We start from the raw sequence: 26250 nt of genomic DNA, 5'->3' as shown, positions 1-26250 counted from the left end.
TTTTAAATTACTATATGTGGGTATTTTTCTGTGTGAGCATTTTTCTTGTGCGCATGTTTCTGTGTGAGTTTTTTCCATGTGGATATTTTTCCCTGTGGGCATTTTTCTTGTGGGCAATTATGTTGGTGGGGTTTTATCCATGAGCAATTTTCCTGTGGGTTTTATTCATGTGAGCTTTTTTAAAGAACCCTGAGAAAGGTAGGTATAGCATGAGTTTTATCTGAGTGCCATGGCTCTGAATATGCTTAGGTATAGGGGCAAAATCCTAGGACATATACACAGTGCAGCTAGAGGTCTAATTGCAGCCAATTGAAAAGTAGTTGCTCCTCCATCGATGACGCCCCTTTTGGCAGAGATTGGCAAGTCTACTGATTAGAGCTAATTACCAGCATTATACATGAACATGCCAATAAAGTCCAGAATACTTGCTCTTCTTGGATCACCTATTTGAATCCTACTCCTAAGATGTATAGATCTAGATCAAGGACCCCCCTTCTTGGGCCCCCCCAATCCCACACTGCCTTCCCTGCACTAACAAGCCTTACTTTACTACATCGTGACACCTACCCCGACATCCTCTCTAAAACAGATATCTGATAAAGTTAAGTGCGTAACCTGAAACAAAAGTCTGTAAATCCTATGAAAAATATACCATGGAATTGTTGCTTACATTTGTTACTACTGTTTATGCCCTCCCTCCCTTTTTCTCTTTTGTGTTCCCACTCCTATTACTCAGTTGAAAAATGTATGAATTACACACACACACACACACACAATAAATAAATGTATATATGCAAAAGAAAAAAATGATGCCCTCTTCCCCGATGAACATGGCAGCTGCATCCATGACACCTAGGAGCATGTAACTATGGTATCCAGATGATATGAGCAGTGTCGTTAGGCTACTTAGCGAGTGTACAGTTTTGGTGTTGGCCCAGATTTTAAAACAATCCCTATTATGGCCTCGTCTTAATTGATTGCGGAATACTCTTCAAGGACGCTTTTCAAATACAGATCATGTCCAACACTGAATGGGTTACATTAAACTTCCATATAGAAAAAGGTGGCTTTTATTTTGTTTTGTTTTGTCTTCTAAGACGTCCTTGACATGTTGATTAAAGAGGAAAAAAAAACCTTCTTGACAAGAATGTGAGAAGTGTCAGAGAAAGCTGATTAGAGTCCCGTAGGATAAGAATAGATAAACAAGAGTTTGTGAGCTATATTCTCTCCCTATGGCTGGGCACGAAAAGGACCTTTCTCAAGGTCTCGTTAATTGATAAATGCCTTTTAACAGAATTCCAAAGATTGAGAGCAGAGATATGCACGCGTATAACTGCTTTGGGGAATTATAATGCCTCTTTAATTAAACGCCTTTATTAGAATAGATTCTAACGGCTAACCTTGATCTTATTAGAACTTCAGGGCCTCGCTGTTCAGATAATAGTACAAATAACACTGCACTGATAACAATGTGTACACACATAACACACATAAAACATAATTTGCACTTCACAGTGCATATTTGCATCTAAAATACTATGATCTTTGTTTTATTTAATCTATATTCTTTATGGCTACAAAAAACATGAGCAACATTAAACAAAAAAAATATATATATATATATATATATATATATATATATATATATATATATATATATATATATTATACACACACACATATATATATATATATATATATATATACACACAGATATATACACACACATATATATATATATATATATATATATATATATATATATATATATAATCACACACACATACACATATATACACACACATTTTATATATATATATATATATATATATATATATATATATATATACACACACATATATACACACTGGTTTATATAGTGGTGCAGGTCGCAGACACACAGCCTGTGTGTGGCGGAGGTAGCGTATACGCGCTCTTAGTATCCCTCGCGGACAGCGGTTGCGTACTAAGTAGGCTGGAGGTGGCGATCTAGCATGCTAGAATAGAGGTGTTGAGCATTTGACAGCACTGTCAAATGCTCAACACACAGGCTGTGTGTCTGCGACCTGCACCACTATATAAACCAGAGGCAGGAGACGCCGCCACACTATAGGTAGGAGGGACCCCCGCCCAGCGGATATCTACTATCAAGCGTTACCAAGTAAGTCACTTCGGATTTTCCATAGACTATTTGGGACAATCTCTTTATATTGGACAATTCTTTCACCATCGCCACAATGTACATGGCCTCTAGGTCCACTTAGTGCACCTATTCAAGTGTCAGTACTCTTTTGGGACATCTGACTCATTTTGATTTGCTACTAATCAACAAAGTTGAAAGGGCATTTGTCTACATTGCCATATCGGACATTCCATAATACGGGTTACAATACCCAGTGGACAATTGATGTGTATGGAGTGATATGGTTCAATTTCATCATTTGTTTTTATTTGTTTTTATTTACTTTTTGTTGTTTCACATACCGTTCACTAAGTGCAATTGTCAGTTTATTCTGTTTCCGGCCGGAAAACTTACTGTGTATATTATGTTGCAATAAATAACATTTACTACCCACTTTGCTATACATGCTATACCTTCTAGCGCCCAGAACCTGATATACCACGTTATCAGCTTTTCCTGGGAGGGTAGGGATTCCCTCCTGTACACTTGCAGGTTCTACTTTGGCTGCTTTACATAAATATAGATAGCGCAACCCACCCTTTTGTTTATTTCGACTTTAATGTTATGGCTGATCGGTGTAGTTATACATAGACACACATACAGTATATATACACATACACATTTCCATGGACATTTTACTGTTGAGCCGATGCTTCAAAAGTATCATGTCGTGTTTAATTATAATTAGAGATGCTCACTGATCCCCGTGAAGTGGTTTTGGTTTTGGATCTGGATTAGCTTTGTGTTTTGGCTTTGGTTTCGGCAAAACCACCCTCATGTGTTTTGGTTTTGCATCTGTATTTTTTTTAGAAAATGTGCTAATATATGCTAAAATCACATAATTGTGCTCTTTCTTTGATCCTACATTATTATTAGAGATGCTCATTGACCCCGTGTTTTGGTTTTGGTTTTGGATCTGGATTAGCGTTGTGTTTTGGTTTTGCCAAACCGCCCTTGCGTGTTTTGGTTTTGGTTTTGTTTGGTTTTGTTTTGCAATTTTGTTTAAAAATCAATGTGTTTGGGCATAAAATAACCGAATTTAGTGCTTCACCTGTTTCTTGGATAAGTAAAGTAATTCTAAAGATAATAAATTAGGAAAAAAACAGTTTAATCCCTGGTAGGCCGTCCTTAATTCTGCACACAAAGCTGATTGTCTTTCTCTCGATCTTAGCCTATTGGCAATGCAGCCATCGTCTTTGGGTGTATATTACACCCTACACTTATCGTTAAATATCTAAAGAAATGGACAAAGACAGTTTGGTTTCTGTCTCTATAGCCCCACTCCCCTCCACTTGTACTTGAATAGAAAAAAAGCAGCCTGCATAGACTGAACAATATAAAAAATAAATGGACCAAGGTAGTTTGGTGGCTGTCTATGACCCCCCCACCCCTCTGCCCTCCACTTGTAGTTGAATAGAAAAAAAGCAGCCTGCATAGACTGTAGAATTCAAATATAAAAAGAAATGGACAAAGGCAGTTTGCTATCTGTCTGCATCAGATCCCTTGTCCACTAGGAGTATAATAGAAAACTATTCAGCCGTTATATAATCTAGAATATAAATACAAATTGAGAAAGGCAATTTGGGATCTGTCTGCATCAGAATCATCAACATCATCATTAGCGCTCTCGTCGCCTACACAAATCTCCCCCTCATCCTCTTCTAATTCCAAAGTGGCATCCTCAATTTGTGTATCACCGGCTACACTCGGGCTGTTCAGGCACACATCAGCATAACTGCTGAAAAGACCCTTCTTTATGGATACACTAACAGAATGCTCACGCTTACACATACCACTGGTGGATGGACTCTCCACAGGGATTGGTGTCATTTCTGATTTAGAGCATACATTATCCTCTAATGCCTTACTGTTTTCTTGCAGCTCGGCTTCCCCGCGTAACAGTAGTTGTGCACCACTTTTAGACTCCAAATTACTTGGTCTTGCTTGCTCACAAGTGACCTTACAAGAAGGCTCAGTAATATTTTTAGATCTGGCAGTAATAAAGAAAGGCGAAGGCCTCATTCTTTCTTTGCCACTGCGTGTGTAGAATGGCATGTTGGCAATTTTTCATTTTTTTTTAAACGGCAGTAAACTTTTCCTCAATTACACTTCTTTTTCGCTTCAACACGGTACATTTTTTTTGGTGTGTGTTTTTTTCCGTGATTTAAAAAGACTATGTACTTTTACATCGGCTTTACCAGATGACGTACTGGGAACACTACCATCAGGACTGGTGCCAGCACCTGCTTGCTGATTCTGCTAATATGTGGACTGTTTTGAATCCATTTTAATAAGCCCAAAGCATTTGTAGTGCAAAATATTGTATTAGATAGATATTGCTGACAAATATGACTTTTTGTAACAGCCAGAAAAATTTGTGTAAAACACTGTGGAAAATGGGAGACACCAAAGCACTTGTAGTGCAAACAAATTTTAGAAATACTGCTGACAAATATCACTTTTGACAGCCAGAAAAATTAGTCTAAAACACTGGGGAATATGGGAGACCCCAAAGCACTTGTAGTGCAAAAAATTGAAAAATAACCCTCCTCTATCCTCCTGTCTTGCTGCTCTAACAACTGCTAAAAGAATTTGATTCAATAATAGAATTGAATAGATTCAAAATGAAAGAATAATAGAAAGAATAAGGTGTACAATTATTGCTCTGTCCATGCGCTAATTCAGCCTCTGACCTAACCCTGCTCTTTCCCTCTGTCAAATGGCGATGGATTTCTGTGGAGGCGGGTATTTATGCTTTTCAAATCTCGCGAGAACCGAGCTCAGAATTACGAATACGTCACAATGACGTTTTGCCTCGATTTCGATTCCGAATGGGCGGGAGAGTACCGAGCCTGCTCGGCTCGGTACTCGGATAGGCGAAATTCGGATGGATTTGGATCTCGGGGAACCGAGCCCGCCCATCTCTAATTATTATTAACCTAAATAACACTAATTTCAAGTCACTTGCAGTCAATTTTGACCACCTCACAGGTCACAATATTATTTTCATACACTTTCGGACAAATACTGCAGCGACCTGGCTGGATGCTAAGCGACAGAGCAATGACTCAAATACACCGCAGTTCCTAGCACATCTAGGACACATGGCACACAGCAGTGAAAGAAAAGGAAAGTTGCGCAAGATGGAACTGTCCTTGGGCCCTCCCATCCACATTTATGCTGGATCTTAAAAAGGACATGCATACTTTAAGAAACCAAGCACTTCAGCCACAAAAGTGCCACTCCTTGTGGCTGAACTGCATGGTTTGTTTGGGCCCCCACAAAACAAGGTAACAATGGCCTTAAGGCACCTAAGGTAACAGTGCTGTTAATTAACTCTACTGTGGCAAGATGTTATTGTCATCATCTTCAGCCTCAACATCCAATTAAGCGCTCTCGTTGGCTACACATATATCTCCCTCATCCTGTTGCAATTCCAAAGTGGCATCCTCAATTGGTGTACACTCGGGCTATTCAGGCACACATCTGCAGAAATGCTGAAGGGGGCCTTCTTTATGGGTACACTATCAGAATGGTCACGATTACACATACCACTAGTGGATGGACTTCCTCAGGAATTGGTGTCATTTCTGAATCTGAACATACATTTTCCTCTAATGCCTTACTGATTTCTTCCAGCTCGGCTTTTACATGTAAAAGTATTTGGGTACCACTTTTGGAATCCAAATGACAAGGTTTTGCTTGGTCATGACTGACCTTACAAGAAGATGCTTCAGTGACAGTTGCAGAACTAGCACTCATAGAGAAAGGCGAAGGCCTCATTCTTTCCTTGCCACTGCATGTGTAGAATGGCATGTTGGCAATTTTATTTTTTCCTGAAGATAAATTTGCCTGGATTACAGGTCTTTTTTTTCTTGACCAAGGTAAAATGTTTTTTTTACATTTTTGTTTGCCTGACTTAAATACAATATGTACTTTAACATAGGCTTTACCAGATGACGTACAGGGATTACTATTATCATGACTGGTGGCAGCAGCTGCTTGGTGCTCCTGCTCTTCTGTGTACTGCTGTGAATCCATTTTGACAACACCGTACACTTTTTGGTGCAAATTTAGAAGAAAAGCCTGCAAGGACTAATATTTGTATTTCAGCAATGGCAATTAGCAATGCAGCTCTCCTTTTTGTGTTACCTATATAACACAGTAGATTTGGAATGCAGAATTACATCAACCCTGTAAGCACTATTATTTGGATTTTTCTGCAATAAGATTTAACACTGGAGCTATGGAGCTCTCCTGAATGTCACTGATTACTTTGACACTGCTACCACCCTCCTCTTTCAATTATATAACTTTGCCTGCCCAACTGCTCTACACTCTATGCCACCCCTTCTGTGTCCCTCTCTTAAATGGCGCTAGATCGCCGTGGAGGGCGGTATTTATAGATTCCAAAGCTCACGAGATCCGACGTCACGAAAAAGGACCAAAGTACCGAGACGAGTCGGATCCCCCAAGATCGGGTGTATTCGGTTCCCGAGGAACCGAGCCTGAGCATCTCTAATTATAACATACTTTTTTGCAATTTAAATGCTCCTAAGTATGTAAAGCAAGCTACTTCCTCACCATATAAAACTACAATTAGGTGTTTGTGATTTAATTCATAGTATTAGCTTGGTGCGACTTACAGGACCTCTGTTTCCAAGTGTTTAATTCAACACTTAACCTGCCACTTTAAATGAACAGTTATCTAGGTCGCACTGTTCAGTGACTTGGAACTCAAGTGCCGGAGAGGTCTGTGTTCGGAATTACTTGCAGTCCGCATCATCCAGTCATCGGAAATGTGCAGTGTCGCTTTGCAGGTAAATATGTTTATATTGATGTCGGGTTTTTTTCTAATCGTTGCTTCTTTGTAGGTATCATGGTTGTCGGGGTTGTGGTAATCGTCGTTTTTACGATTACCACCGCTTTCCACCTGGGCAAAACCATGTTGCATTGGGAGGGGGGGGGGGGGGGTAAATATAAAATGTGGGGACAGATTTCTAGTTGTAATAGGGAATGTCCTAGATCAACTTTAAATTTCAGTGTAAAAATAAAGCTATCAAGTATCTGTGTGCTACATGACAAAAACAGACACTATTTAACTTATGTGCAAAATAATAAACTTATTTGCACCCCTTGCATTGTAACATGGTTTGTCCAGGAGAGCATTTACTACTTTTTTGCCTTACTTTCCTTAATGACTCAGACCCTTAGAGAGGAAGTATGCAATATAGTAGCGAAATTAAATAATCATTTTCTTAATCATTTGGAGATATTTGACAGATATTTGGAGATATATTGTGACAAACCAAATTTTAACTTAATATGAAGAGTTAAAGGACTGGAATTTCAGGCCCAGAATTAATGCAAGTTCTAAACATGGTTAAGAGATGAAAAGAAACCTCTTCTTGATTGAATTTTATCCTCAAATGAACACAAGCGTCAGCAAAGTGGATCTGTTTGCTTGAGCCTTTCTTGCTCTCAATAGACTGAAACGTCTGTTTAACAAAACAGCAGTAACGAGAAGTGAAATGTGGAACAAAGAGTAATTTTCAAGCGACCCTGTTTAAGTCTGATTAACCCTTTTGAAGGTAGCCAATAAATACAAAAAAACAAAGCTGTTTGAACTATTAATCCACACTATGTTGACTTTTAAATAGTTAGCCTTCAAAGCAATAATAAGACCTAATGGACAATTTACTTAGCTACATAATGTGGTAGAAAGAATAGGACTGACACTCACTTTTGTGAAAGATGGCATGAAGATATAAATGCAGTGAAAAATAAAAGCCACACCTCTCCCCTACAATAATAAGGTGCTAATAGTGTTAAAGCACAGTCACTTATGTCATCTTAACAAAGCATAATTATAAAAATCATTTATAGATGGTATCTTACTCCCGCCAGGCTGCAAAGTTTTGTTTCTTCCACCTGCTTTCGAGGATATTTGCATGAGGGTGCCCACTGTCATGCCTGGGGGGCTTGCCAGGTGGCAGCAAATCTTTTATGTTTAGCCCTGGTGCTCCCAATCTAGTCGCCCCTGAGCATATCCCTACTGGGCATGAAATTTCCACCTGCCATTCCTCCTTTTGAAGGCTAGCAACACTACATTCTGACAGCGTCAAGATCTAACCAGATGGATGCAGACCACTCTGTCTGGTCTAGAGTCATTGAAACATAAAGTCAACTGGATTAAACGTATGGAAAATATTAAATCCAATGTATTTAATGAGTTATATGTTTCAGCCAGATTCTCCCTCTTGGACACAAATCCTTTCCTCACTGTGGATGACTCCCAGGACTGAGTCCATGACAGGAGATGGCAAATTACACATAGTCAGTAGCCCATTTTCTTCCTCTTTCCCTGTATCTTTCCTTCCTCCTGCTCTCTTAATTTTTCTTTTCATTTAACACACTTTATATTAATAATACTAATATGGGAACATATTTTTTAGATGATGTGGCTTTATTGCTCCTTATCATATTTACCCCCAAAAATCTGAAAAACTAGTGTGTCTCAGCAGCCTGTCACACCTATATATGTTAGTAGCAAATTCGCAGCCTTGAGTATAATGAGAATCTAGGGAAAGCGATGGCTGAACGTCTGTTCCTCTACTGATACTAGAGCGAGTGTTCAACTATTGCAACAGCAGGGAGTCCAAAGACTAGCATAGTATAAAGAGTTGCTCACACACTATGCAATCCAGTCCTTCAGAGGTCTGTGAACAAAGTAAAAAAAAAAAAAAAAATACTAATAAACACGATAAAGGGAAAATCACATCTGCACACCACACTATTGCCTATATAATTAACCTACAAAATTAAAACTCATGCTAAAGTAGCACGGTGGCTTAGTGGTTAGCACTTCTGCCTCACAGCACTGGGATCATGAGTTCGATTCCCGACCATGGCCTTATCTGTGTGGAGTTTGTATGTTCTCCCCGTGTTTGGGTGGGTTTCTCCGGGTGCTCCGGTTTCCTCCCACACTTAACCTACTGGTATGTTTTTGAATTGGCTGCTATTAAATTGCCCTTAGTCTCTCTTGGTCTGTGTAAGTTAGGAGATTTAGATTGTAAGCTCCAATGGGGCAGGGACTGATGTGAATGAGTTCTCTGTACAGCGCTGCAGAATTAGTGGTGCTATATAAATAATAGATGATGATGATGATGATGATGATGATGATGATGAAGTAATTGTTAATCGGAATATATTGAGTCAGACCACAGTATATATTAGATATATTAATACTTTTATCTGACTCTGGTTTTCTGATACACAATTAATTCATTCTGATTTATAATTTTGTTTTGTAGGTCAATGATATGGGCATTAGTGGGCATCAGGACACAGTTTTCTTCATTTTTCTATCTGTAAACAATTTGGACAATGCCAAATTGCATAGATATGGTTGCTTCAACATCAGAATGACCAAACTGCAATGGCCATGACAGGTAAAACAATGAACCCACAAATGGAGTTACGCTGATCCAATTTATCAAACAGTCCAATGAAATTCAATAGGACTTTGATTATTTATAATAATCTTAAGGAGACCACACGTGGTTCTCATACCTATTAGTATTCCTTCTGGGAAAATGTAACAATTAACGCAATGCCCCAGACCAAGCCTCTTCCGCCCAAACTGTTCCTTAACAATACCAAATCATGCCATGCCTCCTCGCTGGTTTCGGTGTCGGACTGGTTCAGACATTATGGAAAAATGGTACATGTGTGAGATTATCGGTCCAGCTTTTCTATTTCACAGGCAGATTGTGGAACATCCAGGTGTCATAGTTTATATCAGATACCGGTGGTCGAAGTGGTGATATGGAAAATGTAAGTGATTGGAATTTGATAGTTTTATAATCAAAGCAGCAGGAGAAGTAGCGGAATGGCATACCACCAAATACCACCCCACTTCCACCACTACCTGCTACATTAAAATATCCTACAAAATGCAATTGCTGCTAGTGCCAACCAATAAAGTACCTGTCTGTGGCCTGAGAAATGAGGAGAATGGTGTTAAGTAACGATAAACTCTTGATTTATTCTTTCTGCTGAGGGGAAGTTCCGGTACACTGACATGAATCTATCTCTCACAACGATACTGACAGGCTGAAGCAGATGAGGAATGTTGCCTATGGTGGTGGCGGGCAAATAAGCAATAATAAATCTGACATCCAGCCCCCACAACTGCTGGGCCCTAGGCTCTTGCCTAACAGTTAACTCTGGCCCTGGTGTTAAAAAAAAAAATATTTGTCCAATAACTTTCTATCACGTTCTATTTGAGCTATATGCTATACTGCACCTACATCATTTGTTTTCAGTCATTGGCACCAGCGATGTCTTCTAACAGGTTACAGACTTCATTAACAGAAACAAAATGCTTTCTCTTTAGAAGCCTGGAGACTGAATAAAAACAAATCTAAACAAATTCCTTTTTAGATAAAACATTCCCTCTAATGAGCAGAGAACCTTCAAATACATCTGTTTGTCTTAGTGTTAAGCTTTCTTTATTTTCTGCTAGGCCTCGGGCCCTGGTAATGACACACCATATGCTCCTCTCTTTAAGGCAGCTGAGATAGACAAGCCCTGAATGATAGAGGCGGTGAGTATGTGTGGAGTTTAATACAATTATACTAATGCAAGCCTCTGTATTGTTCACAGCAGAAATCTGTGTACTGTGCCAATGCAGGCCAGGTCATTACTCTGGATTACCCATATTGTGAAGGATATCGTAAACTCAGCAACTAAAGGGATTTTTCATAGTGTGTTTTTCAGACCTGAAAGTTCTCTTCTTTCCATCAATGTTTTCTAAGCTTACCGCAGCATTACGTTCTGTCACAACGTACACAAGTAAAAAAAACAAAACAACAAACTGTATAGGTGCAAATTAATACTCAAAATATCAAGTAGCTATATATTGTTAGATCAATCCGTAAGCTTTTGAACATGGTTTCCTTTTTGTGAAAACTTTATTTAAACAAAGCCCCTGATATTATATATATAATAGTAGAAAGAATAAATTTAAGCCTGGGTTTTTTTTAACACATCTCATAAGGAAAGATTTCACTGCTGCATTCTGGCTTAATCTGCCAGTAACAATGTTACATAACTGTTCTCGGGGTATTTCAGATACGTATATGTGTATTCTGCTGTCCTCTTGACATACCAATAACATAACTGCTGACAAGAAACTACGGTGTCATATCAGCGCATCTCTTACACTTTCTGCTGCCCCAGTTTTTAGTCACTTCATAGTTCTCTATAGAAATGTGCACAATTTATCTGTTGATAGAGGAAAAATTATACAGTAACAAATTTTCTTAAAAATATCATATATAAAATTGGTATTTCATATGATGCATGGGGGAGGGATATCAAAGGTGTGGATGTGCAGAATGCAACAAAACATATTCCAGTACAGCGCATCAATTTCGTATGGTACTGGTATTAAATGGTATATATGTCATCACCTAGACACGGTGAAAGCAGACATTATTTGGGCTCAAACAGGGCTTAGCCTATCAATTCACAAGGATCTAGTGACATCACTGAGGAATTGTATACTCATGACCCAGTAGTGTCACTAGCAGGGGCATCGAGAGGGGTTAGGGGGGCGAGTACAAATTACCAGGGCCCGGGCCAGCCTGGTAGGTAAAAAAAAATTTAAATTACTTTTTTTTCGTCCAGCGGTTGGTGTTGTGAAAGCTGCAATAACAGGCGTGAAAAACACAATTTTAATACAAAATGGGGGGAATTCAGTTGCCAATGATGTGGCACACATCACGCCATGCATATTGCTGACAATTATGGCAGAAATTATGGTAGAAATCTCCACTGCAAAGTGTCTCATGGACATTCCGAAGACACTTTGAGGCTAATTGAATTCCCCCCATAAGGTCATGTGTAAAGAGGCGCAGTCAAAGCCTATGTTGGCCACGCCCCCATCACTTTGTGACCACGCCCCCTTTGACGGTGCTGCCGCTTTTCTGTACCGGGGCCCCAAATTCCTCAATGGCCCTGGTCACTAGTTTCTAGTGAGATGCATTTGCATGAACTACCAAATGACTGCCTCTACTATAGATAGGTAAATGACTTCAACCACATCTTTAGCTAGTTTCACTTAATGAAATATTTTGTACTTGTTATGCAGCAGGAACCATCACATTAGAGCTGCAATTCTCTGACAAAATATGTATTTTGCTTTGTTTTACCATAAAGCCCTCTGGTTAATGATTTAGTTTTCTAAATGTCATGTGACTACCATAGCAACCACAATCACATGACATATTGCAATAACAGATATAAAACATGCTGCTTTAGGAAGAAAATGTCTATATGGGATAGCAGCTTTATCCCATGAAAAAAAATTATTATTTTTTTTTTTTTTAACATAACTCACAGTGGCAGGCTATAAAAATAATGTTGCCATTTACCATGTTTACTTGGTTTGCTTCTACAATCTTTTAACAAACTATAATTCTGCAACTGTTACGGACTACCATGGCAACCACAGTGACATGATGTAGTGTGCAGAGAGGCTTTGGAGCGTCCATCTGAGCTCTTTCTGCTCTGTGTACTATGAAATTCCAACCCTTCCTCCTCCACCTCTGCCTTCACATGACATGCTGAGAGTTGTTGGCTGTGTGTGATTAACAGTCTTTTCTTTTTTTTATAACCTCCAAGAGATTTTGGAAAGGAGAATGATTTGTAGAAGGACAGTAAGAATATTCACTATCTGATACATGATTTAAGTTACTTAACTTGCTATTTAAAGAAAAATATATACACCTATGTAAGCTTACTGTTTTACTTTAATTTTACATGTGTAATAGACTTGGATGTTTAGAATTAAAGCACATACAAAAAACCTTTTAGTTCCAGAGAGATTTACCAGAATGGTTTGCACTGGTCAGAACGTTTCATACTGGGACACTTTTCGTCACTATGTTATTTCACAGCTCTAAGAGTAGCATGATAAAAAAAGCAAAACATTATTTAAAATTTCAGTAGATAAATTGCACTTTTAATAAACTATACAATAAATACAGCAATCTGGAATGAAACAGACTGGAGACATACAGTTCAAATAAGATTTCAATTTTACTCTGGGAAATCAACATCAGAAGATACATGTTCATTGTTTGAGCTTTTGACAATTGTAGTGCAGACTGTAGGATTCACAGTGGCATGTTAGAAGAGAGCAACCCTTCCACCTATACATTTCTATTCATTTTTAATGCAGTGTGTTCACTCGACTTAAAATTCTCCATTGTTAAATATGCGGAGGGCAAGTAAACGAAAAGGGCCAATTATATATATTTAGTTGCTAATTATTATTAAGCCTTTTTTATTTTAAATGAGAAATTGTATGAATGAGGAGTATAAAAGAGCAGAAATATGATGATAGCTATGTGGAGTTGGATACAGTTAGCGAAGAAGAAGCTATACTGTAGTAGAATACGGAAGATGACAAATAGATGTGGTAATTAGGGATTCTAGAATCACCTACAGATAGAAGATAAAGGAAGAGAGTAAGGAAAATATTTTTTCTGAACCTCACTCTTAAAACTGAATGTAAGATAGTAAGTTAGTGTATAAAATTAAAATATATAATGCAACATACTGTATAACCATGTAATGACAGATAGGGCTAGCAATGTTTTATCGCCCCTTCAATTATTGTAAAATAATTTTTAAAAAAAGGCTTGGTCATGCACAGTACCACTATATCTCCAAACCCAGACCGCAGATAAAGCTTATCTAAGGAATAATTTGGATGACACCTATGTAAATATGAAGCTGAATTTTGGGTTCACAGAAGTGCTACATAGATCAGAGTGCTAGAATAAAGCAGTCTCAAAGCCATTGCTGGGGTATTGGTAAGAAGAAAAGTGGATTTGGATCTCTTCCGTGAATGTTTAAGCTTTGATTAGGGTGAGTGTAATAACATATGTATATTTGTCCTTCATGGAGGTTTTAGAGAGTTCATTGAGAGAAGATGGAACTAAGAGGTGGTTACAGAAGCAAATCACAAGGTTCCGATGAAATGGCAGCATGTAGAAGTAGTCTTATGGAATATAGAGGAAAATTATTTCAACATGGATAAATTCTAAATAATCTGGAAATCTTTATATGCACGGTTTATTAACACTCCGGCAAAAGGAATGGACAAAGTAAAATGGGTCCAATGTAGTGAATTATATATTTTGATACCCCCCATCCCTATTGTAGCTGTATTTTACTGGTCCTAAGCAGTGAAATGCAGATACTAAGGTGGTGATTTAGAGTCGAAAGTAAAGCACCCCCATTTACGTATGAGAAAGATGCATCTGTGCACTTTTATGCCACTTCTGTATTTTGAGTTACACGATTCTTACAGTTGTACTACCATCTAATAAGTAAAGTGGGTATACATAATGTACATCTGTGCTCCCTTACTGTACTGCTCCTGCACAGCAACGCCCCTGATCCGCCTCTCCACGTGCAAGGTGTGCAACGCTAAAGAGAGACATAAAGGGCCTGAGTCATTAAGGAGAGCAAGGCAAAAAAAAAAAAGGAGTAAGTTTGATCCTGGACAAACCATGTTACAATGCAAGGGGTGCAAATTAATTTATTATTTTGCACATAAAGAAAATACTGGTTTTTTTGTCATGTAGCACACAAATATTTTATAACATTACCTCTTACACTGCAATTTCAAGTTGATCTAGTACATGCTCTATCCCAACTATAAATCTGTCCCCACATTTTAAATGTACCTCCCTCCTCCAAAGCATCATGGTTTTGCCAAGATGCAAATTTACGCCTCTTTTTCCTTTGCTCTCCTTAATGACTCAGGCCCAAGTTGTGCACGTGCAATGCTACACTTTTGACGCATCTTTATATTGAGCAAATACAGCTACAGGCAACTCTAAATCGGGTCCTAAGTATGTATCATTAACAAGAGGTTACTTTGATCAGATTTTCATATGATCCTTCTTATTGTGCACTGCACATACAGACACAAAGCCTGAATGAGTGCAACAGGTGACTGTAAATTACACCAAAACAATTGGAATGGAGAATAGCAAAGAGATGATCCAAATTCACAGATTGAACATTCTAATAACAGCATATTAGCTCCTGGCCTCTTGTCAACTTAAAACAAATAGAACAGTCCAGTAGTAGAACAATTGATATTTCATCAGACATAACTAGGATATAAATGAACATTAAAAAGGACTATTTTCAAGCAACAAAAAAAAAAAAAAAAAAAAAAAGAGCATGGGATATGAGGAAATGTTTTCAGTATTTTTTTGTATAGCAGCCAACAAGTAAATTATACAATATTATCACGCTACAAAAATTATATTCAAGTTTTCAAGTTTTTTTTTAATTATTATTTTGTGTTTACTTTAAATATCCTTCTGCATTCTCTCTTCAGTTCTACTTTTTTTTTTTTTTTTAACTAGTGCAAGTTATGGACTATATAAAAAAAAAAAATCACGTTACCACTTTTTGCTTAATTGACCCATTTTCTGCCAAAATCTTTGGCAGAGAAGCAAAAATTTAAATTTTAACCAGTAAAGCGACATTTGTATGATTATATACAATTTTTGGATTATATATATACACACATATGTGTATAACATGAATGTATACACATCTACACACACATTTTTCAGAGCAGAAGAGATTTTTTTTTTTATGTTTCAGAACAGAAGAGAAATGTCTTTATTCCGTTGTTTACAAAATAGCAGCAACTATGTAGCCTTAACCCTCATTCACATTCTAAGCGCATATTTTTTATGTATTGTAAAGTTTGAATTTACTGGGCTAAAAGCATCACAGATCCAGTGGAAACATGTTGTAGAAGGTCATAATAAAGGTATCAAACAAATTAAACCTTTTACCGCTATAGAGACCGAAAATGCACCGTGGGTAAATTAGGCAGCTACAGGGGAAAATCAATTAGGTCTACAGAAATATTATGAGCTAGGACACATTTATTCATATAAGCCTATTTTTAACTGTTTTGCCTTAATGAAATAAGGCAACTATGGAACCTGGATTTAAGGGGTAAATGTATCAAGCTGAGAGTTTCTGACGACTTTGAAAAGTGGAGATGTTGCCTATAGCAACCAATCACATTCTAGCTTTCATTTATTTAGTACATTCTACAAAATGCTAGCTAGAATCTCATTGGTTGTTAAGCAATATCTCTACGTTTCAAACCCGCTGGAAGCTCTCAGCTCGATACGTTTACCCATAAGTCTTTATTGCCCTTATCTCCTGGGGTTAGTTGGCTCCACCTTTTTATTTAATCCATGCCCTCAGAAATGGAAAAAATGAAATTAGAATTATGAAAAACATATTACAGAGCTGCAAGTGGAATGCATACATACAAAAACAGTTCATTTTAATTCCCAGAGACCATGAATTTGGTGTGAGCAAAAATGGACTATTGTAAACACAGTTTTGTCATTTTGTATTCCAGTGCCAATTCCTAGGTTTAACCTGTAAATATATTTGTGTACGTGTATTCGTAAAAGGTTGTTCGGGTGTAATTAACTTTTGTTACTGTTTTTCGAGTACATTAACCCAAGTCACAGTCATATTATCTCGCAAAGACAAGACTGCAATAAAATGTATATGTGATTTACTGTATGAATAGCATTTAAAAAAAAAAGAAAAAAAGAAAACTAAAGTAATAAAAGGGATTTAAAAGCAAACTACACTGAAAGTCCTTGCAAACTTTCAAGGCACTAAGGTCCCTTTGCCTGGCAGATTTTTAAGTGCCATACGCCGTTCACACACATAACATGTAAGCTGGGTCCGAGAGTGGAGTAGCTGGGTGGCCAAACTAGACGGGACCTGGCCATTTGGTATCTTGGACTGAAGGCAGGAACACTTCTGGCATTCAATGGGGTCGATTAGGACGGTCAGAAGATGACAGCACACAGGCCAATGGCTGTCGTCTTTGGACCGTATCTACCACCATGTCAGATAGTGATCCAATCTATTTTTAAGTGATTATTAATTATCAGACATTGATTGTGTTCGCTATTGTGGCACACACATAGCGATATCAGGCAAACTGACCGGAATCGGGTGCGATAATGCAGCATGTGTGGCCAGCATCACAATGACTTCCTGTATACTTTCCTGTATCATTTTCAATGGACCACTAAAACTAAAATACAAGTTGTTCCAATATAAAAATGTGTTCATTTCACAATTAAACACAAATATGTGCTGTGAGTTTAAGCATTGTTTTTTTTCTATCATCAGCCACTTCAGACTGCAGTATCTTTTCAAAGGACTAGCAGAGATCCCAGCAGCCAATACAGCAGCTTTAAACCAACTTGTCTACAAATCACCACGCATAACAACCACCATGTTGATCAGATATTGAGTGAGACTGACAGAAAATGTGGTTCAATGATAAAGATGATCTGAGTGTCTAGGTTATCTGATCACAATAACTGCCCCCCCCCCTCCTATTTATAACAATACATGGAAAGCTTCCTCTAGCCTCTATATGGCTACTTGCCTTATAATGTTATTGTTTGCTTTATCCCATAATTCGCTCATCTCTTCCAATAGACGTCCTGGCAGTCTTAATCAAGGGACAAACCATTCACAATTAAACTGCTTGGGGATATAGTCAAATTAAAACAGTGATGGGCAAAAGGTGGCCCTCCGAGTCTTCACCTAAAACCGCCAGCTCCTTCCTGTTTTATTGTCAGGATTGTTTGTTATAACTGGTGCCACTTGTCTAAAATCCCTGCTTATATGTTATTACAAAAGGTGTCTCTTTGATTAAATATATTGTTTTAACTTTTTACTGAGATTAAGGGTAATGTCCGGCCCTTTCAACGGTTAGAGGATCTTCCATGCGGCCCCTGAACTGTTTGTACCATGGAGTCAGAAGAAACAAAAAGACAGAGCCCACTAAGAGACAGCAACAAGTATGTCTACCATATGCATTTCCCTCAACAAATAATCAAATTGTTTTCAGGTTAATGTGCTAAAATCTTCCCTTCTGATCACAACACTTCTGACATGCATACATATTTGTAAATGATTTTAGTAGCCCTTTTATATAAGGCAACTTGTATTTTTAGCTTAGTAATTCTTGGGGAAAAAAATCACATTAATTTCTCATCTATTTTACAGCTCACAATATACCATGCTTTTATTTGGTTTGGAAGGATCTTCTAATCACAGAGTCATGAATTGATGCGGCACCAAACTTTGCTGTGTAAATGAACCCTTAAATAACTATTAAATTATACTGTATAAACCCCTACCACCACCTAGTAGCACTATGGGGGGACTGGAGTCCGAGATCCCCAACATTCCCAAGCTACACAAACTTGCCAGCATTTATGGGAGTATTTTGAGCCTTGACCATTGGTCACGTGTACATAAGGGGGAGACTATCTCATGAAGGGTGAGGTTGTCAGACACCGTGCCATAGTCCTGCTATTGGGTGGAGTGTGGTATTACAGTATAAGTTTAATTTTGAGTGCAGCTCTTTAATATGTGACAGTGTTTATCATTGAATGGAGACTTTTGAGGCAAAATCTCCACATAATTCCATACGGGTATCTCTAAAATAATAAATAGTGATAAGTCTAGCTGGCTTTGAACTCAAGACATAATGTTGCTTCTGTAGTTACACTTTCATATCCAACAAAATGTTAAAATCACAAAAATGAATAAAATCTAGAACGAAAAATGCATGATGACTTAGAATTCAGAAACTTACTTTATCGTGAAAGGTAATATTAACCTAGAAATAATTTTAGAATGTAAGTGATGCTCTGGCCTCTTACTAAATATTTTTTTTCCCCAATGAGGTCAGGGTCGTTGGCAGTGGAGGGGGTTAAACAAAGAAAATTAAATACACCCCCCCATTTAATTTATCACAGAGCGAATAAATACCTACTCTACTGCTAACCTTCATTTTCTGCCACAATGGTGACAAATGTTGCTGCATTCAGACTAATTTCTAGATTTGAAAAGAAAGATCAAGATTTCAATGATTACAAATATCAGCAATATATAAATTGGAGAATCAAATCTGCATTTAGTACAGGTACATCCAATAGCTCTTCAATTGTAACGGTGTAAGACAGGGGGAAAAAGAACCTTTGTTTCGATCTAGCCATGATCTCCCATTCGCTTGCCATATAATATAAAGGGGCAGAGGCAGCCCTACCTGAACTAAAAATCAAAACCCTTTTGCTGCCAGAAGGACTCACAATGCTATGCACTCTGGCTGCAGAGGAGAGTAGGTTTCCTACCATCTCTGCTCTTATAAAACATGCCTTCTTAGGGCTAAGTAGCAGAATCTAGTGTACAGAACCAGTGTTGGCCACCTTTACATAGAAAAGAGCAGGAAACTTTATCTGTAAATGGGCAGGCGGATGTGGGCATGCTGATGATCAAGAAGCCTTGGCACGGATACTGTTTCATAACCCTTGCCAAGCATCTGCTCCTTAATACAGGGTGGGTGAATGTCATTGATTAGATACTCCAAAGACTGAAGGCTACTGCTAAGGATAGAGGTATTGCAAAGGGTCTTGCTGGGGATGCTGGTTAGTCCATCTGAAGGATGTACCCCCAAATCCCTGTGACCATTGGCAAGTTCCTGGGGATTGTAACAGTCGCTGTTGGGTGTAACCAAGATACTGTTCCATGGAGGGGCAAAGTACTGCCCAACTGAAAAATTGCCATGCATGCCAACACAGTTCAATGGGGAGGAGCTGACTTTCTCAACGGCACTAGCAAGAGTATAAGGGCGAGACACTCCAGGGCAGACGTCAGGTGACTTGCTGACCGCTCCTCCTCCACCGCTGCCGCCACTGTATATCCGGAGATGCTGCTGTTGTTTCTGTTGCCAAATAAGGTAGTCCATGCCATCCTGATAGGATGCAGCTTTAGCTACCATTGGGGCAGACCCCAATGCCAACTCAGTGCCTCCTCTACAGTCTTGCAAGACAGTGCCTGTGTAAGCCACAGTGCCACCGGTCATAGAAGTAAAACCACTGGCTATTCCCTGCTTAGCTGGGCTAGAGTTAGTAACCACCACACCTTGACAAGCCTGGTGAGAAGCCTGAGCCTGGCACTGTTGGTTGATCTGGTAAATTATGCTCTGAATAGAGGGCAGGTTGGACTGTGGGAGTATTAGATTTCTACCTGTTAAAGGAATGACTGATGTTGCCACTGTCACATTAGGTGGCACTGGTGCATCCAACTGCTTCTGAGTCGTAAGATAACTCAATTGTCCATTACAAGGTTGGCCTTGTGTTAAAGTGCTAGACATGGGGTAAGGAGCAACGCCAACCTGTGCAGAAGAAATCTTAGTCCGTTTTCCCTCTACATTCTTCACAACACTCTTACTAGAAGATTTAACAATAGCAAGCAGGCCCTGGTAGCCATTTGTGTGTATGGAGTAAGGACTGTAGCGCTGGCCTGTTGTGTCATAACCATTTACAGTCCGATTTAGGTGCTTGTGCTGGGGAACCCTGATGTTGGTGGGGAAGATCTTGATAGTCAGTGGGCTATTAACTACTTTTTGTGCGTAGGCATCTAATTCAGCAGGACTTGGGTATCTTGTGGTCTGCATTGGTGTAGCAGTTTCACCTGGAAGAAAAAAAAAAGAAAAGAAAAACTGTGTTATGATGTTCAGTTTCTGCAACAAAATGAACACAATTGGAAATGCAATAAAGGTGGAAAAAGTCAAAGTGTACAAGTGAAGCACAGTGGTTAGCATTGCTGTCTCACAGAGCTGGGGTCATGAGTACGATTCTGATCAGAGCCTTATTTGTGTGGAGTTTCTATTTTATTGGACTGTGGGAAAAATACCCCAGAAAACACAGAAAGCATACGATGAGAGATGTCTTTAAGTGTGGTCAAAAGAGGAGTAAAGGGTAGTGTTGTACGTGTAATAAGACTATTTGGAGATGCAGGAACAGCAGGAAGAAAATAAGTGGGGCGTTACCTCAGGAAAACTAAGAAGTGGACTACTCTGAACCCATCTTTTGCAATGATCTATTCAGAGTTTTTTCAATTATTAAATAATCACATACAAGAAAGAAAGTGTAAAAAAATAGTGTATTCCAAAAACAGAACATGAAAAGTCACATAAAAAAACCTAAGAGCCACTGATGACAAATCTACAAGGTATAAAAAGGGGTTTGGTTTGATCAAGCTTCACCTAAGAGCCCAATTACTGCTAACTGAAAACTTATATCCTTCAAATTACTTACATGGTCCCTAACTGTTTAAATACTGATAAAAACATGCAAAATACAGAATGTTCCAAGGCCCATTGTCAATGATTAGAACTATAAATTATGTCTAATGTCTTGAGTCTTCACACAAAAAAAAAAGAGCATTTTTTGATTACTAAAAAAAAGTCCATATTTTGTGAGATGGCAGTTAATAATTTAATGACAGGGGAGGAAAGAGCTGTCAGTTCAGAACACGTTTGTCTCTATTCTTCTGTTCAAAAAGACAAAAAGAGCCTTAGAACTGTGGCATTTGGTTCCACCCAAAGTACTTGGGGGAGACAAAAATGACTGAACCGCTGTCGTTAAAAATCCCCTATAATTAATGAAAAATCTAGTTTATAATTTAACCTCTTAACTGTCAAAAGCCTTTGCAACTGAGAGTAAACCACGTCTAACTGACAGATATTCTGACTTGAAGGATGTCGATTGTTGAACACCCCCGTAAATTAAAATGACACCCCCACAAAAATTTGATGGCATCTAGATTAATTCAGGGTTTTTTTTTTTCCCCACTGTAGACAGTTTGGTTTTAGGTGAATTTGTGTTACTGTTGTATTGCTTCCATTCATTCATATTGTGGCAGAGGCTCTGGCTCATGTACGTACCTTCCTAGAGCTATGTACTAAAAGTGCAATATATCAGCTTGTGTACTGTATTGTGCATGCTAATTAGGTCCTGTAGGTGTGGTAGGGTAGATAGAGCACACATTTATACATAGTAATAGGTATAAGTACATAATAATAATCAAAACAATGAGAAGAAATTGCACAATGATCTAAAAAGCTGTAATATCCCCCTCCCTCACACACACAAAAACCAACCAGGTACCAATACTTCAATGAAAACTATATATACAGTACTTTGCTAGTGTTTTATATCACTTGTGTAGGAAGTGACTTGGAGAATTCCAATGCTGAGAAGACTAACATTGACTCTGGGCCTGCAATTTATTCTTCTGTGCTTGATTACCCACTGAAACAATCATAATTCTCCAAAAACACACTCCTGGGTTTAAATTTACATTCACACAGTAAGTTTTGTTGTGGAAATTCTCAGCCCTGATACTACTCTTGACTGTTTCAAACTCCCTAATTCACCACTGTTTTTCACTGGAGGTCAATGTCAATGTGACCTATGTGATCTAATTGCGATTTTTTTTTTCTTTTCAAGTACTTTGTTTTAATATAGAATAGTGTGTGTGTACATACTTGCCCACTCTCCTGGAATTTTCTGCAGAATTCAGAATTCCAGGTAGGTCTCCCGGACTTCCGGGAGTGCAGGCCATACTCCCATATCCAGCCCTCTTCCTAGTGAAGTGAGCGAGATGGTGGCCTTCATGACGTGATTTCTGAATCCTGTCACATTGGCACCGCCCCCCCTGCAACCTAGTGACGCAATAGCAGCATTTCGATGCACACCCAGAATTGCACTACTTGCGGCACCTCACCCTCCTCTGCAGTTGCAGTTCATCTCCCTTCCGGGATCTCCCGGAGATGGCAAAAAAAAAATGTTGTCAAGTATTGTATTTATTCTATACCAGAGCTGCTGCTTTTTATTTGTTTAGTGTATCATGTGCTACTAAATTATTGACCATGTGACATTTCACAACTACTTGCTGTTCCCACTTCCTCTTATTATTTTCAGTTTGCTATATTATATAGTATATCTGACTTACTACAGAATATCTACCATATAGGACAGTGCATGTTTTAAAGTTTTGTTTTTTTTCATTCATAATATATTATAGTAGTTGTGCCCCTAGTGTCCACTCACAGCATGTTCAACTATACCACAAATTCCCTGTAAGATCAATAAACATCTGCCTTGGATTGTTCTGCCAGTAATCATTGCCTTTGTGGGGAATAAAAACTATCCCTGCTCTACTCGTCTTCATACCTTGTTTTACTACGGCCACCATGAACTCCCCTATTTACAGAGTAGAAGAATGAAGCCTTCGTGTACAACAAAGGCTCTGTGACCGTTATGTAATACAAGCAGGGTCACCCAGCATTGTGCGGTTCTCATTTGTAATGTGTACCAGTTTTTATACATTAGGCATTATTTGATAATAGACCATAAATGTTATTTAGAAAATAAGATTTGTTGCCTTGTCGTTATGTCGTGTTGCAAGATTTCCTTCTAGCAGTCAAACAATTGTTTACAACCCAAAAATTATGGAAAGAAAGAGAGAACGAGAAAGAGAACGAGAAAGAGAACGAGAGAACGAGAGAACGAGAAAGAGAACGAGAGAAAGAGAACGAGAGAAAGAGAACGAGAGAAAGAGAACGAGAGAACGAGAAAGAGAACGAGAAAGAGAACGAGAGAACGAGAAAAAGAACTAGAGAAAGAGAATGAGAAAAAGAACTAGAGAAAGAGAATGAGAAAAAGAACTAGAGAAAGAGAACGAGAAAAAGAACTAGAGAAAGAGAACGAGAGAAAGAGAAAGAGAGAGAAAGAAAAAGAGAGAGAGAAAGAGAAAGAGAGAGAAAGAAAAAGAGAGAGAGAAAGAGAAAGAAAAAGAGAGAAAGAGAGAAAGAGAAAGAAAAAGAGAGAAAGAGAAAAAGAGAGAAAGAGAAAAAAAAAGAAAAAGAAAAAAGAGAAAAAAGAAGAAAGAAAGAAAATTGCCCAGTTTGTCGGTATTACATGCTACTGCAAGCAGAATTTTTCCTGAATGCACTTGCACCCCTTGTATTGCAACAGGGATTGTCCAATTGCAGATGTACTGGACATGCTCTGGCAGTCAAAGATCATCATCAGCATGGATCTTTTGGACCAGCCTCCTGCAAAACAATACGGCTACTGACAGGCGTATCTGTGGGTTCTTGCAGGTCAGCATAACTTGCAATTTTGCGACTGTGCCTTTACTGTACGCGGCCTGTGTCTGCACGCCTCTTCCTTTCTGATCAACCTCTCTGACTGTAAAGAGCAACACTGCATACAGACCTATGGTTGCGCTATTGTATGTGGGAATGCACAGTGCAAATTAGCATATTTTATGCTAGTTAAACCAACGAATGTCCAACTTAGCATCAGCTCCACTATCGCCGAACAACACAGTTATTGGAGAACAAGTAAAATACACTACTATTCATCTATCCATCAAAATAGCACTGTAACATTCAATATAGCGGATTGCACAGACGGCACCTAAATTTAAATAAACTGACAACAGTGTAGTCATTTACGGATACAAGAGAATGCAATCCAACACAACACAAACCTCATTTTAACCCCAGCAAAATAAATTGAATGTAAAATACATTAAAGAACTAATTTCATGGGTGTTTAACCCCCGTCCAAAATACACACAAACACCATTTATGGAGTATGAAAATCAGCATTTTTATAATAGGCCAAAAAAGTCCTGTTCATGCAATTTTACACATGATCAACAAAATTAACACTTTTTTTCAGAAGCTATTCCATAGACGTTTTATACAAATAATACTTTATTTTCTCTTTAATAGTTGCTAGTAATATTGGTTTTACTAATAGAACCATATTATAATAGCTGTGGTAAATACATATTTTCTTTGTGTGCAAATGTATATTTAGCAAGTAACACTTATAGGCCTATTTTTCGGGTGCTGACACCAGAAACAAAGATCCCTTGTCCATTCTACAAAACTATTTTTTACTTTTGGAGGACAACTGGTAATAAATACAAGTCCATATATATGACCTCCAGTAACATTCTATGCAGCCATTTTATTTGGTTACGTTTATACCAAGCATTTGTGGACAACAAGGTTTTCTCCAGTTCAGGAGATACAGGTCATGCATACATAGTGATACTTAAGTACACATGTTTAGATACCAGCTGCCAACATAAACACAGTATAGAAAGTAGTTTTAATTAATAGCCAAAGTTTAACCCCACCTACTTTTCTATTTGTCTGACATTCTGCAAGTATTAGGAATACCATGGAAAGCCAATATCAGGGCACAAGTTTACGGAAGACACAAGTTAAAGTAGCGATCAAATGAAGAGATGAGGTTTGTTTGTTTTTAACATAACCCACGGTGGCAGCCTATAAGAACTATTGTGTAAAAAAAAACTTATTCCTATGTTTGTTTCTTCGTCGGACAGTCCATTAATGATTTAGAAATGTTCAGTTTCCACAGTCATGTGACTACCATAGCAACCAGTCACATGGCAAACGATGTAGCGAGCAGAGAGCCTTTGGAAAGACCCTCTGAGCTCAGTGTTCACTGTAAAAACCTCCCCCTACTTCTCCTCCTCTGCCTTCACATGACACGCTCAGAGTAACAAGTAAAGGTGACAATGGAGATGAAAAGAGGGACCTAAAAAGGGGCCAATGCCTTCAAAGATGGGATAATTTACAGGTTTAAAATCAAATTATTCAAGTTAATTACAAGCTATGACAAGTTTGGAATCCTCTGTCAAGGTTGTGCTTTAAACACCATGGGCCTGATTCACTAAGGATCTTAAATTTAGAAATATCTTATGTAAGTCTCCTAGACAAAACCATGTTACAATGCAAGGGGTGAAAAGTACTTTTGTCTTTTGCTCATAAATTAAATACTGACTGTTTTTTCATGTAGCACACAAATACTTGATAGCTTATTTGTACACTGAAATTTAAAGTTGATATTTGTGTGATACATGAAAAAACAGTCAGTATTTGACTTATGTGCAAAACAGAATACTAATTTGCACCTCTTGCATTGTAACATGGTTTTGTCCAGGAGACTTAAATAAGATATTTCTTAATTTAAGATCCTTAATGAATTAGGCCCCATGCTTGTAAAAACAAT

The 26250-nt window shown here is 38.2% G+C and overlaps 1 protein-coding gene across 1 annotated transcript in view; it reads right to left on the bottom strand.

Moving 5' to 3' along the window:
- Window positions 1-13269: 13269 nt before the first annotated feature.
- FAM222A (family with sequence similarity 222 member A) overlaps window positions 13270-26250 on the bottom strand; it is a 68641-nt gene continuing 55660 nt past the window's right edge. The window contains exon 3 of the mRNA XM_075214334.1: window positions 13270-20821. Coding sequence (XP_075070435.1) covers window positions 19581-20821 — 1241 coding nt within the window. The 3' untranslated portion in view covers window positions 13270-19580. The remainder of the gene's footprint in view (window positions 20822-26250) is intronic.

The sequence above is a fragment of the Mixophyes fleayi genome, chromosome 1 (assembly GCF_038048845.1).
Source record: "Mixophyes fleayi isolate aMixFle1 chromosome 1, aMixFle1.hap1, whole genome shotgun sequence".
Lineage (NCBI taxonomy): Eukaryota > Metazoa > Chordata > Amphibia > Anura > Limnodynastidae > Mixophyes > Mixophyes fleayi.
This window is presented reverse-complemented; position numbering and strand designations above follow the sequence as displayed.